The sequence below is a fragment of the Cervus canadensis genome, chromosome X (assembly GCF_019320065.1).
Source record: "Cervus canadensis isolate Bull #8, Minnesota chromosome X, ASM1932006v1, whole genome shotgun sequence".
Lineage (NCBI taxonomy): Eukaryota > Metazoa > Chordata > Mammalia > Artiodactyla > Cervidae > Cervus > Cervus canadensis.
In genome coordinates, this window is record NC_057419.1 from 69,088,081 (window position 1) to 69,101,388 (window position 13,308).

The window sequence follows — 13,308 nt, forward strand, 5'->3', positions numbered from 1 at the left end:
CATGGCAAGGTAGTAATAGCCTAGTAAAGCATTTTTCCTTTCAAAGGCAGTACTTGAATAGTAGAATGATTTAATAATGTCCAAGAATTAAAATTAGCTGTATAAAAATATGGGACATACATGAAAAGGCAAGTCATAAAGTATGTCTCAAATTATCTTACTCTAGATCTGAATTTCACCACAAAGTACCGAGAGACATTGGGCTGCCTTTATGCTCCATGCTGGGGGATTAATACTAGGTCATGTCATATTATTATTAAAAGGCTATTCTTTAACCCTCATTTAGGAGGAGATCAAAAATGGATTCACAGGATACCCAAACGCATGCTACACATGTGGGTCATATTCTAATTAGGCTCTCAAATAATTTGGAATCAAAAGTGATTTTTTTCCCCTGAAGCTTCCTAATTCAAATGTTAGTAGTGCATCAAAAGGTCAAGGGTTTATCTTTCAATTCAAATAAGAACAGAGAGAAAACAGTCACCTCCACCATAGCCTTAGATGTGAGCCAACAGCTTGTAATAGCCTTGAGATGAAGACTTCACATTCATGGTGATGGTAGTAGAATGGTGGTGGTGATAGTTGTGGTGGTGGTTGTTTAATAGGAAAAACAAGTTTTCTTTTAAATACAAGTACATAGTAAATATTCTCCCACAACGAGGTGGAAAAGATACATGCCACCATGGATTATTCCTCTTACAATAGGAATCTTGCGCTTATCCATGGAATCCTTCTGATATATAGCTACACAGGGAAGGGGAGTATAGTCTTGGACTTTTGCCATTTCTATGATGCTAAGAGCCTGATCCCTGATAGGAGGCTGATACTAACAATGTGGAATGGCTTCATTAACAAGGCTTTGCTTCTTCCTGGAACACTGGTGAAAAACCAAGCCCTGTTGTGTATCCCCCTCGATGCAGCGTCTGTGTTGTCTTCACCTAGAAACGGGGGATGATTTCCACAGCGGCAAAGAGTTGGGGTGATGATGTCTGCACCTTGCATCAAGTCTCTCTCTCTCTTTGTTTTCCAGGACACAATGTAGGAAGCCTTTTCCACTTGGCAGATGATTTGGGCAGAGCGATGGAGTCCTTAGTTTCAGTTATGACAGATGAAGAAGGGGCAGAATAAATGTTTTACAACTCCTGATTCCCGCATGGTTTTTATAATATTCATACAACCAAGAGGATTAGACAGTAAGAGTTTACAAGAAAAAAAATCTATATTTTTGTGAAGGGTAGTGGTACTATACTGTAGATTTCAGTAGTTTCTAAGTCTGTTATTGTTTTGTTAACAATGGCAGGTTTTACACGTCTATGCAATTGTACAAAAAGTTATAAGAAAACTACATGTAAAATCTTGATAGCTAAATAACTTGCCATTTCTTTATATGGAACGCATTTTGGGTTGTTTAAAAATTTATAACAGTTATAAAGAAAGATTGTAAACTAATGTGTGCTTTATAAAAAAAAAAGTTGTTTATAAAAACCCCTAAAAACAAACACATACCTACATACACACACACACACACACACACAGACAAACACACAAACACAAACTGAGGCAGCGCATTGTTTTGCATCCTTTTAGCGTGGTATCCATATGAAATTCATGGATTTTTTTTTCTTTTCTTGCGTATTAAAGATAGGACTTCCTCTAAGACCACCAAATGACTACTTCACATGGCTCTGTTTGGAATTGTTGACTGAGTGGGACTGGCCATGGGTTTTCATTTTACACATCTATATGTCTATCAGTATGTAAGCACTGTAGGTATATAGGTAAATATAAATTTCAAGAGACATTTAAAATTTCTCGTTCAAATGTTCTTGCCACTTCCTAATGGAAAGAAATTGCTTCTCATCATCCAGGCTCACCTGCTTGGTCTAGAATGAATCCTCCCTGGAGCCTGAAGCCAGAAGGAAACTACCACACTAAAACAGTCTAGAGTTCCAGATGTTTCTCATTTTGAACTTTCCACTGACAACTAGAGTATTGAATTTTTTTAAGGGACATATGAATGAATACACAGGACTTACTATGTCAGAGTAATCCACTGGTTGATACATTCAGCTTCCTGCTGCTGACAGTGCCACGGTTTAGAGTTAGTGATGCTTTGACGAAAGAGCATCTGAAGGCATTTTTAACTCCCAGGCAGGAGGGTTGTAGATTCCCTCAGAGAGAGCAAACCACTCTTCACGTAAAGGATTGGATGACTGTCCATAACCTTACAGAGAGAGCTTTATAATTACAATGCAGTTATTTTCTCACAGTGAAACAGCAGTGGGTGTCTTGGTTTTCCAGCTTTGTAAGATTTTTTTCCCCATTGCAATGAGTTTGTAAATGCCACAAGACTTAATTTAGAATAACCCTTGTGAAAATGTGGAAGACAGTTGCCCCATCACATTATGACACTGTTAAATATCCACCCAGACGCCCAGGACCCCTGCGTCCCTGTTCAGCATTTCTCTATAAGTAACTCCAGGCAGGTTTGTTGATTGGGAACGCAAATGGATTCAAATGTTCCAAGAGGTACTCCAACCCACTTTTTGGTGGATTAGGCAGGTTAACTATATATAAGTAAACAGAAATCATTCAAAAAGAGGAGTACAGGCAAGAGGACTAACTGGTAGGAAAAAAGCTTTACTCTTTCATTTTGTCTTATTAGTCTTTCACTTTTTTATCATCCATTCAATAGAAATCACCCTGTGATCTTATCATTTTGCAAATCTGTTACCTCTTACATCAAGTGTAATTAACTTTTGGAGAGTGGGTTTTGTTCCTTATTTTACTAATGATAATTAACATCAAACATGGCTTCTCATGCTATTTCTACCTCACTTTGGTTTTGGGGTGTTCCTAATAATTGTGCACACCTGATTTCACAGCTTCACCACCTGTCTATTGTGTGAACATTTTCCTCCATTTTCTTTTTCCTTTATAATTTCCAAAAGAAAACCCAAAGCTCTAAGGTAACAAATGACATGAAGATTTGATTTTAATCTTGGCATTTTTTTTTTCCTTTATGTGACGCTGGACTTTTTCTTTACCTGAGGTTTTGTGTTGTTTTTTTTTTAACCATGATTTAAAACAAGGGGTTACTTTACTTCCTACTAAGAAGTTTAAGTTTCATTCTAAAATCAGAGGTAAATAGAGTGCTTGATTTTGTTTTAATCTTTTTTGTTTTATCTTTTAGACATTAGTTCTGGAGTCAGTCTCAAAATATTTTAATAAAAACTGAGAGCTTTATTGATACATTTTATGCATTAATTTGGACATTATTTCATGTTCCTTATAACCACCGAGTAGTAAACTGTAAGTCATAATGTAGCTGAAACATAAACATCACATGGCATGTTATGTCATTGTTTTCAGGTACTGGGTTCTTACTTGCGTATCGTAATATATTGTGTTTTAACACCAACACTGTAACATTTACTAATTATTTTTTTAAAACTTCAGTTTTACTGCATTTTCACAACATATCAGACTTCACCAAATATATGCCTTACTATTGTATTATATTACTGCTTTACTGTGTATTCTCAATAAAGCACGCAGTTATGTTAAAAAAAAAAGTGTTGACTGCATTGTTTTTATTTTAATTTAGTCACTTTGACATAGGTAATACTTTCATATTGTCAAAAAATGAAAAATCTACAGAGCCAGTGAAAAGACCCTCACTATCTTATTCCCACTTCACCCTCACTGCCCTCTGAATAAATATCAATAATTTCTTGTGTATCCCAAAGTGTCAGTATTATATGAGCAATTACAAACATAGATTCCTACTTTTTTTCCTTTTCATACATAGAACCTAGCATTCTATGCATTCATTAGCACATCTTGGTTTTTTAAATTTAAGAATGGGCTCAATCCATTCTTAATTATATCAAAATAGATCTTTTTGTTTCAACATATAAAATGCTTTCCTCATACTTTTTTCAGGAAAAAATCCAGGAAACCAGGGATTCCCTAGTGTCTCAGACAGTAGAGAGTCTGCCCGCAATGTGAGAGACCTGAGTTCGATCCCTGGGTTGGGAAGATCCCCTGGAGAAGGAAATGGCAACCCACTGCAGTATTCTTGCCTGGAAAATCCCGTGGATGGAGGAGCCTAGCGGGCTACAGTCCATAGGGTCGCAAAGAGTTGGACACAACTGAGCAACTTCACTTTCACTTTTTTTCATACTTTTTTATAGATGTCTCATAATCCAGTGGGTGTTTGCGGGATATCACCTAAGTGGTCCCCTTTGGTGGGACATGTGGGTCGTGGTTTTCCTCTTTCACTCTAACAGACAATACCACACATCTCTCGTTTCATCTTTTCACTTGCGTAAAAATATATCCACGGGACACATTCCTAGAAGTGAGCTTTCTGGATCAAAGGTGGTAAGCATTTGTAACTTGGGAGGTAATTTTTATGCAGCAGTGGTTATAGTGTTTGTTTTGTTTTGTGTTTTAGTAATAACAAGTGTATGAATTAACCAGTTTGCTGTAGACATATTGCTTGCCACTTCTATTATTATAAATGGTATCAGACCTAAGGAGATGTCTGAGCAACAGAAATCATGCCCAAAATGATTTCTCAGAACTGGTCTGGGGAGTACACCCCTCTCCTACATAGTCCTGACCACCACTAGAGGGTACCCCCCTCCCCCCTGTCCTGATCTGCCTCTGTCCCAGCTGCAGAGGAGGCTCAGAAAGGATTAGCAAGGTCAAGTCCTCTAGCAAGAGCCTATCTTTGCCTCCCACCCAGATTCAAGGGGAGGACTTCCCCAACAGTGTTCAGATGCTGGGAAGTTCAAAGAAATGACACAAGTCCAATAGGTACAGCCTATTCTGTGCTGTGTTTCAGAGAAGGCAATGGCACCCCGCTCCAGTACTCTTGCCTGGAAAATCCCATGGGCAGAGGAGCCTGGTAGGCTGCAGTCCATGGGGTCGCGAAGAGACTTCACGACTGGACACGACTGAGAGACTTCACTTTCACTTTTCACTTTTATGCATTGGAGAAGGAAATGGCAAGCCACTCCAGTGTTCTTGCCTGGAGAATCCCAGGGACGGGGGAGCCTGGTGGGCTGCCGTCTGTGGGGTCGCACAGGGTGGGACATGACCGAAGTGACTTAGCAGCAGCAGCAGCATCCTGTGCTGGGCTTAGTCAAGCAGTCATGACTGACTCTTTGCAACCCCATAGACTGTAGCCCACCAGGCTCCTCTGTCCATGGGGATTCTCCAGGCAGGAATACTGGAGTGGGTTGCCATGCCCTCCCCTGAGTTGGGGATCTTCCCAACCCAGGGATTGAACCCAGGTCCTCCTGCATTGCAGGCAAATTCTTTACCGTCTGAGCCACCAGGGAAGCCCAAGAATACTGGAGTAGGTATTCTGAGCTGCCAGGAGAGCCCACAGCCTATTCCAGAGATTTGGAAAATAACTGGTGATGGTCAAGCTGGTTAAGAATGGTGTTGAATGGGTGTGGCAATTCTGAAATGAATCCCCAAGTTTTTGAGGCTGGGGTGATGACGCCAACCTAAGTGGCTACTACCTGGCAAGACTCCCCTTGAAATCCACACATACCAGGGCTAATTTTCATCCTGTTTAAATAAATCATGTATCCCCCCCCACCCCGTTGCCATTCCCCAAACCTGCTTCTGTTTGAAACACCCAGGCTGGCTGTTTTGATGGCATTCAACTAGCTACCTGAGGACTCCAGCACTTGAACCTGTCTGAGACAACTGTGAGGGGCTGACTCTGAGGAGGGCACTTGGCTCTCCTTTCCACACTTGGCAGAGGCTGGAAGGGAGGGAATTATTTCAGTTAAAAATCAAAATGGATCAAGCTGGCACAGCTTGTGCATCAGCGAGTACAATGTGTGTTTGGGGGGAAGCACCAAGACTAATGGATGTGTTTCGTGGAGCCGCGGTGGGACTCCCTGATACTGTAATGCTCCACTAGCAGAATGAGGACAAAGGCAAGCGCTGGCACACTCGCAAAGACTCTGGCTTCACATCAAGTGCAGGAAGGACATGAATCGCATTCTTCCCCACAGTAGCAAAGCCACTAGAGTAGGAACCATAAATACATCCCCCACTGCTCCTGGAGCTGCCGGGCACTGTGATCTCCTGGACTTACCTGACAACACAAGAGCAGCAACAAGCCAGAGGTGCAATAACAAGCAATATTCTGTGTGTGTGTGAAGTGTGGGGATGTTCCAGAATGGCTTTCATATAGAGATGAATTTCTCATAATCGCATAAAGATTATGTACAGTAACTTTAGGCTTAACTTCTCTGTGTGTGTGTGCATGCACACACATATGTGTTTGCTTTGTATATATTCACAACACTTTTAGCTCTTCTGTAACTTTCCATTTTGCAATAAATCAAATTGGAGCCTTGGTGTGAGCCTTGATCAGGGAACCAAGATCCTGCATGCCATATGGTCAAAAAAATAAAAAATAAAAACAAGGAACATTTCACTAATATTTTATCACTCCAGGATTTCATTACTCCTATTAAGATTAGGAAACTCAATTCTGTGTAGGTATCTGCTGACCAGCTTACATATGATAATCACCACAAAGTTTCAAGGATGGCAGTCCTTATGTTTACTATTTGTTAAGGCATATGCATTTCAAATATTTTTGATTCATTGAAATATCTAAGGAAATTATAATATTTAGAACACAAGTGCCAACATAGCCATTTATTCATTTTATGACTGTCCAATCACTTTTTTAATACTTGCTGAATTGACTATTGCCAACAAACGAATAATCAAAGCCATGTTCATGAAATTCCATATTCCAGTCGAAAAGTCTGCCACAGAGAGGTGGGCAGAGGCTTGATTAGACAGTAAAGAGTTGGTCCTTTATTTGTGGTGTAATCTAAAGTCACTGGAGGATTTAAGCAAGGTAATGGTATGATCTCATTTGAGCTGAATGTTTTTAAATGATGATTTTGGCTGCTGTCTAGAGAATAGACTATGGCAGAGCAATGGTAGAAACAGGACCCATTTTAAAGTAAACTGTACTAGCTTAGAAAACAATTGACAGTGTTTCAAACTAATATATTAGGAGGTGGAGAGAAAAGGATGCACATGTATTTGGGGCATTGAACTAACACAATTTGCTAATAGATTGTACTTAAAGGGAGAGAGAAAGGGGAAAATTGAGGACAAATTCTATCCTATTGTCTGGTCAACTGGATGGCTGGAGATGCCAGTAACTGATATATTAATATTAGGAAAGCCATGGGAAAAGAATGTTAGAAGTCTAGGGTGGGGAAACAGGAGCCCTATTTTTTTTTTTAATTTTCTGAATGTTGAGTTTTTTTTCCATTTATTTTTATTAGTTGGAGGCTAATTACTTTACAATATTGTAGTGGTTTTTGCCATGCATTGACATGAACACACTGAGTTTGATATCCATATGAAGATGTCTGGGAGGTAACTGGCTATTGGAATCTGGCATTCAGAAGAGAGGGCAGGGTTGGAGATGTAAATATGAGAGCCATGAATGTACAGGTGACATTGAAAGCCATGGAACAGGATGAATTATGCAGAGAAATCATGTAAAATAGAGAAGACCCAGAAGCTCAAGTTTTTAGAAACTGGGAAGGAGTAGCAGAGTCAGAAAGGAGACTGGAAGGGACAAGAGTGGGAGGCTCGGAGAGTTTGGTGTTCTAGAAGCAGGTTCAGGAGACTGGAACAGGTAGAAATCCAATTGGAGTTTAAAGATATTTAGGAGAAAGGAAGTAGAGACAATGCATGTACACCACTCTCAGTAAATTGTAATGGGAATGGAACAGAGCTATTATTTTTTTTCTCTAAAAACACAGTATTTAAAGATGATACCTTTGATCACATTTCACTTCTGCTACAAATCAAATCACCCCAAACATAGTTACTTAAAAGATAATTTTAAAAAGGATAAATATTTATACTTGCTGACTATTTGGCAGGCTGTTCATCTGGTCTGGGTAAGCTTGGCGGAGCTTGGCTTGTCCTGATGGCCTCATTCATATGTCTGATTGTTGGCTCTATGGCAGGTAAGGAAGAAGATGACTTGGCCATGTGTCCCACTCATCCAGCAGGTTAGCCTGGTCTCATTCACATCTCGTGATTATAGAGCTTCCAAGACCAATGCACACTTTGCAAGTCTTTGCTTATGTTACACTTGCTATGGTTCCATTAACCAAAGTGAGTCACACGGGCAAGCTAAAAGTAGAAGTGAAATGCTCAAGGACATGAAGAGAGAGAGGAAATTACTGCAGTCCTTTTTGCAAATAATCCCCCACAACTATTAATGTATTTATAATTATGTGAATTCACCCTCCGAGTTGCTCATGTTAGAAATCTCCAAGTTATTTTCTACTTTTTTTCTCTCCTAGTGTAAAGTGGGAATTATTTAATTTACTAAGTAAAAACGTCTTTTGTGGAAAATCATTTTCTCTCTGTACTTTAATAATCTAAATATTAATATAAACTTTGATCACAGACGCATTATGGTTTTAATTAATTATATTCAGAAGCTGGAGAGAAGTAACATAATTGGCAGACTAAAATATGAAATTTATTTACATCCCTTATAACAAAATGTGGCTTAATAACCCAGTAATACATTTCATTTTATTTGTTTTCTTACAAATATGCAAAGAGGTAATCACCACTAAGTGGTAATATTTAAACACTTGGAAAAAATATTAAGCAGCACTCCTGTCTTAGGTGATTGTGTATATGCTTCTTATCAGAAGTTGGCAGCAAGTGAAATTAAATGGTTTTCCAAATGACTGCATTGTCAATCCACCTCCTTTCAGCTAATTGGCTGATTCCCATCGTTGCTGCCTCCCAAGGGGTCACCTGCAATGACGAGGAGTATAACAATCCTATATGGCACCAAAGCTTCCTACAACCAGGGGTTGGTGCAGCCCTACAAGGGGCGTTCTCTCTCTCTCTCTTTTTTTTTTTGGCCTTCCCACATGGGATCTTAGTTCCCTGACCAGGGATCAATCCTACCTCTCCTGCATTGGAAGCATGGAGTCTTAATCACTGGACTGCCAGGGAAGTCCCTACAAAGGGCCCTTTAGACAATGCTCAACAGGGATTCTTTCCTGCCTGGAGAAGCAGAACTATAAGCACGGCATTGCACAGCACACATGCATGCAAAGTCACTTCAGTCGTGTCTGACTCTGCAACTCTATGGACTGTAGCCCACCAGACTCCTCTGTCCATAGGATTCTCCAGGCAAGAATACTGGAGTGGATTGCCATTTCCTATTCCAGGGGATCTTCCTGACCCAGGGATGGAACCCAAGTCTCCTGTCTCCTGCATTGGCAGGTGGCTTCTTTACCACTAGCGCCACCTGGGAAGTTTAAGGCACACTCAAATTAGCTTTGTAACAATTTCGGGCCTCGGTTTAATTCATCTGGAAAACAGGAGATTGGGGACTTCCTAGGCGGTTCAGTGGTTAAGACTCTGAGCTTGTACTGCAGGGTGCGTGGGTTCAATTCCTGATTCCGGAACTGAGATCCTACATATCGGTGAGGCTCGGCCAGAAAAAAAACAAAAAACAAAAAACAAAAAACCCAGCAGATTGAGTTTAAAGTTTTCTCTTCAACCCGTGACTCTGGGTACCATAGAATCTACACTCTATTGACCACAGAAATGGCAGAGGGGCCCCAACATCCCCCAATTCTGGTTAAAACAGGAGGCAAGAGCTGTCATACCCAACATCTAGAAACACGTTTACCATTCTGCAGACACAAATCCAAAGTTCAAGGACACAAGTACTATAGCAGGTAGGTATCCAAAGCTTCACATGCACCAAAAGGTGACAATCATCTGTGAGGTGTGTTGGGTCCATAATTGAGCCTTGAGTGTTTTGGGTTTTTTGGTTTTTTTTTCTGGGCAGCACCCCCTTGTGGCTGAAATGACTGCTCCCTTGCTTTCTGAAGTCCATCAAGCTGAGCCGATCAGGAGGGAGCCATGCCACGGTTCCAGGTGTAGCCAATCCTTGGCGTGATGCGCGCACACGCACGTGGGCACGCACACGTGCAAATGGGGAAGCCCGCTTCTGGGGTCAGAGGCACTGCCGGGACACTGGCTCCTTTGGCTCACTTCTGGCGCTCTTTCCAGTTTCTGAGCTGCGTTGGGACATCACCTGTCAGTCTCTCAGCCCCTCGTTGTCCCCCACGCCAGTCAGGCCACTCAACCTGAGAGCAAATTCATCTCCAGGTAAATTCCACCTCCCCTTGTGTTTATCTCCCCCACAGCTCTTTTTCTCCATACTCCTCAGGAGGCTTCTGTGTTGAGTAAACAGTTTGTCGTTCTACTGCTGCGTTTGAGAATTTTAGAATAGACCTGGGAGTTCCAAGTCTCACAGTCTTTAGAGCTGAGTCCTAAATGTTGATCTACTGCAATGTTGTGAAGTAATTAGCCTCCAACTAATAAAAATAAAGAAAAAAAAAAGTAGAATATCCGTGGGACTTCCCTGGCGGACCAGTGGTTCAGACGGCCCGCTTCCACTGCCCCGGCACGGGTTCCATCCCTGGTGGCAAACGGGGAACTGGGATCAGGCTTGCCGCATGGCATGGCCAAAAAAACCCCCCAAAAACTAGACCATCCCTGCCCCTTCCTATGTTTGTGTTACTGAGTCACTTTGCTGTATGCCTGAAACTTCCTGTTGTTCAGTCCCTCAGTCACATCTGAGTCTTTGAAACCCCATGGACTGTAGCCCACCAGGCTCCTCTGTCCATGGAATTCTCCAGGCAAGAATATTGGAGTGGGTTGCCATTCCCTTCTCCAGGGGATCTTTCTGACCCTCAAATCCAACCCTTGTCTCTTGCACAGGCAGGCAGATTATTTACTACTGTGCCACCTGCGACTGCTGCTGCTGCTAAGTCGCTTCAGTCGTGTCCGACTGTGCTTTCCCATAGACGGCAGCCCACCAGGCTCCCCCGTCCCTGGGATTCTCCAGGCAAGAACACTGGAGTGGATTGCCATTTCCTTCTCCAATGCATGAAAGTGAAAAGTGAAAGTGAAGTCCTTCAGGCGTGTCTGACTCTTTGCCAGTGGGTAGCCTTTCTCTTCTCCAGGGGATCTTCCCAACCCAGGGATCGAACCCAGCATTGTAGATGGATTCTTTACCAGCTGAGCCACATGGGAAGCCCCAGCTGGGAAGTAGAGTTTCAATTTAGGGAAGGATTCTCCTGGTGTGTCATAAAGCTGAAGATGGGACTGTATCTCCTAAAGAATAATCAGCATAATAAAACAGTAAAACAATAATGAAAATAGCTAAATTGCTAAATCTTTAACAAGTGTCAGTCTGGCACAGTGAAAGGTAAAGTAAGTCCTTCACCTTTTGACTCACGTGATTTCAGTCACACATACATGCAGGATGTACCATTATCCCTGGACGGGCCAGCTGAAGCTTAGAGAAGTTGCACATCTTGTCCAAGAAACTATTACGGAGGCTACATGATCACTGATTATTTTTTCCAAAAATAATGTTGTATGCACATGTACTTCTTTAGAGTTTACAGACTTGTTTGGATTACATTATTTTCACTTGGTTTTCCTTCTGACATGTTCACGAGGGTCTGCTCCAAGCACATCTTGCCTGCCATCTTGTGTACCTTTTATCAGAGAAACTAGAAAGCATTATTTTTCCTGATAGCTCAGATGGTAAAGAATCTGCCTGCAGTGCAGGAGACCCAGCTTTGATCCCTGAGTTGGAAAGATGCCCTGGAGAAGGGAATGGCTCCCCAATCCAGGATTCTTGCCTGGAGAATCCCATGAACAGAGGAGCCTGGCAGGGTACAGTCCATGGGGTCGCAAAGAGTTGGACACGACAGAGTGAATAATGCACACATCTTTAGAATATTGTCTACATTTTAGAAACAAGGAGTTCACGTCTGGCCCTAAAGGCTGTCTCCATAATGTGTTCTGGGCCAAGAAAAGTTTCTTATACAGGTAAATGGTGGATTGGGTAGAGAGGCCAATAGTCTCCAGTGTTCCCAAGGAGCCCTCCACATGGTTAGTCACTAAGACACTCATCACAAACCCCAGTCCCCATTCCCCCTCCTCACTGAAGTCTCATTGAAGCCAGCAGAGTCGGAGCAGGAGGTTCCTTCCTGGCCACTAGAGGCCAGCACGCCACAGCCGAGACCCTCTGAGCTGCAGGGCGCTGCTTCTCACATCATAAGACCGGTTCATTCAAAAGGAGGAAAATGTTACTAGAACATTTTTAGAAGGGAAAAAAAAACAAATATTTTCAGTGCCTACTACTGAGATGCTTCTGGTTCTTAAGGCTTCCCAAGGCTTCTTTGCAAGTCCGTGTCCTTGGGGGTGTCTGTCCAGTCTTCTCATAGCCCCATGAGCTCCTTTTCAGCATGATGCTTTCCTTTGTTCCCATTGCTGTTTGAAATAAAGCACAACTTTGAGTGTTCTCCCCCCCGCCCCCCGTCCAGGATTGTTTGATTTCCTAGAAGCCATCATGAATGTTTCGCCCCTTGCTCACTTCTCTTGAGGCTGAATGGCCCATCCCTCCCTGTCTCTTTCTGTTGTGTCTCCTCCTGCTGTGTTGCCCTTCTAGAAGGGGAGGGGGGTGTTGTGGCCTCAGATGAGAAGGGAGAGCATATGGGAGAGGGCTTTTCCCAGCTGAGCACTGTGGTGCCCTGCTCCGGGCTTCCTCTGGCTGACCACTGGGGCCCCTCTTCAGTGTTTGTTCTCGGAATTTTAAAGGATATTTGAGAAGATAGAGTTATAAAATAAATACTAAAGTATTTAGGGTACAGAACCACATTGTAGACAATTCGGTTTCAAATGATTCAATGTGTGTATGTATAATCACTTCAGAGTAGTAGGAGAGAGAGAGTCAGAGTGTGTGTGTGTGTGTGTGTGTATATAAAATGAGAGTAATGGAGAGAGAGTGTATGTATATATATGGGGGGGATTAGAGTGCATTGATAAAGCAAATGAGGCAAAATGTTAACAGTAAGTGACTTGGGGTAAAGGGCCAGCTGTTCTCCCTACTATTCGTGTTCTTGCCATTCTTCTGTATGCTGAAAAATGACCTCCAAATACAATGTTAAATGTAAACTGTTAGAACCACTCTTCTGTTTAATTAAATTTTTTTGTTTATTTATTTTGATTTTTTTCTGCTGCCCTGGGTCTTCGTTACTGTACAGGCTTTCTCTAGTTGCGAGACGCAGGGGCTCCTCTCTAGTTGCAGTATGCGAGTTACTCACTGTGGTGGCTTCTCTTGTTGCAGAGCACAGGCTCTCGTGCACATGGGCTCAGTATCTGTGGTGGATGGAT

General features: G+C 42.0%; 1 protein-coding gene across 14 annotated transcripts in view; it reads left to right on the forward strand.

Moving 5' to 3' along the window:
* Nucleotides 1–3,575, forward strand: part of DMD (dystrophin) — a 2,532,480-nt gene extending 2,528,905 nt beyond the window's left edge. For all 14 annotated transcript variants that reach the window (XM_043457704.1, XM_043457699.1, XM_043457698.1 and 11 more), the window contains one exon: nucleotides 1,031–3,575. In XM_043457704.1, the coding sequence (XP_043313639.1) occupies nucleotides 1,031–1,128 (98 nt within the window). In that variant the 3' untranslated portion in view covers nucleotides 1,129–3,575. The remainder of the gene's footprint in view (nucleotides 1–1,030) is intronic.
* Nucleotides 3,576–13,308: the final 9,733 nt, after the last annotated feature.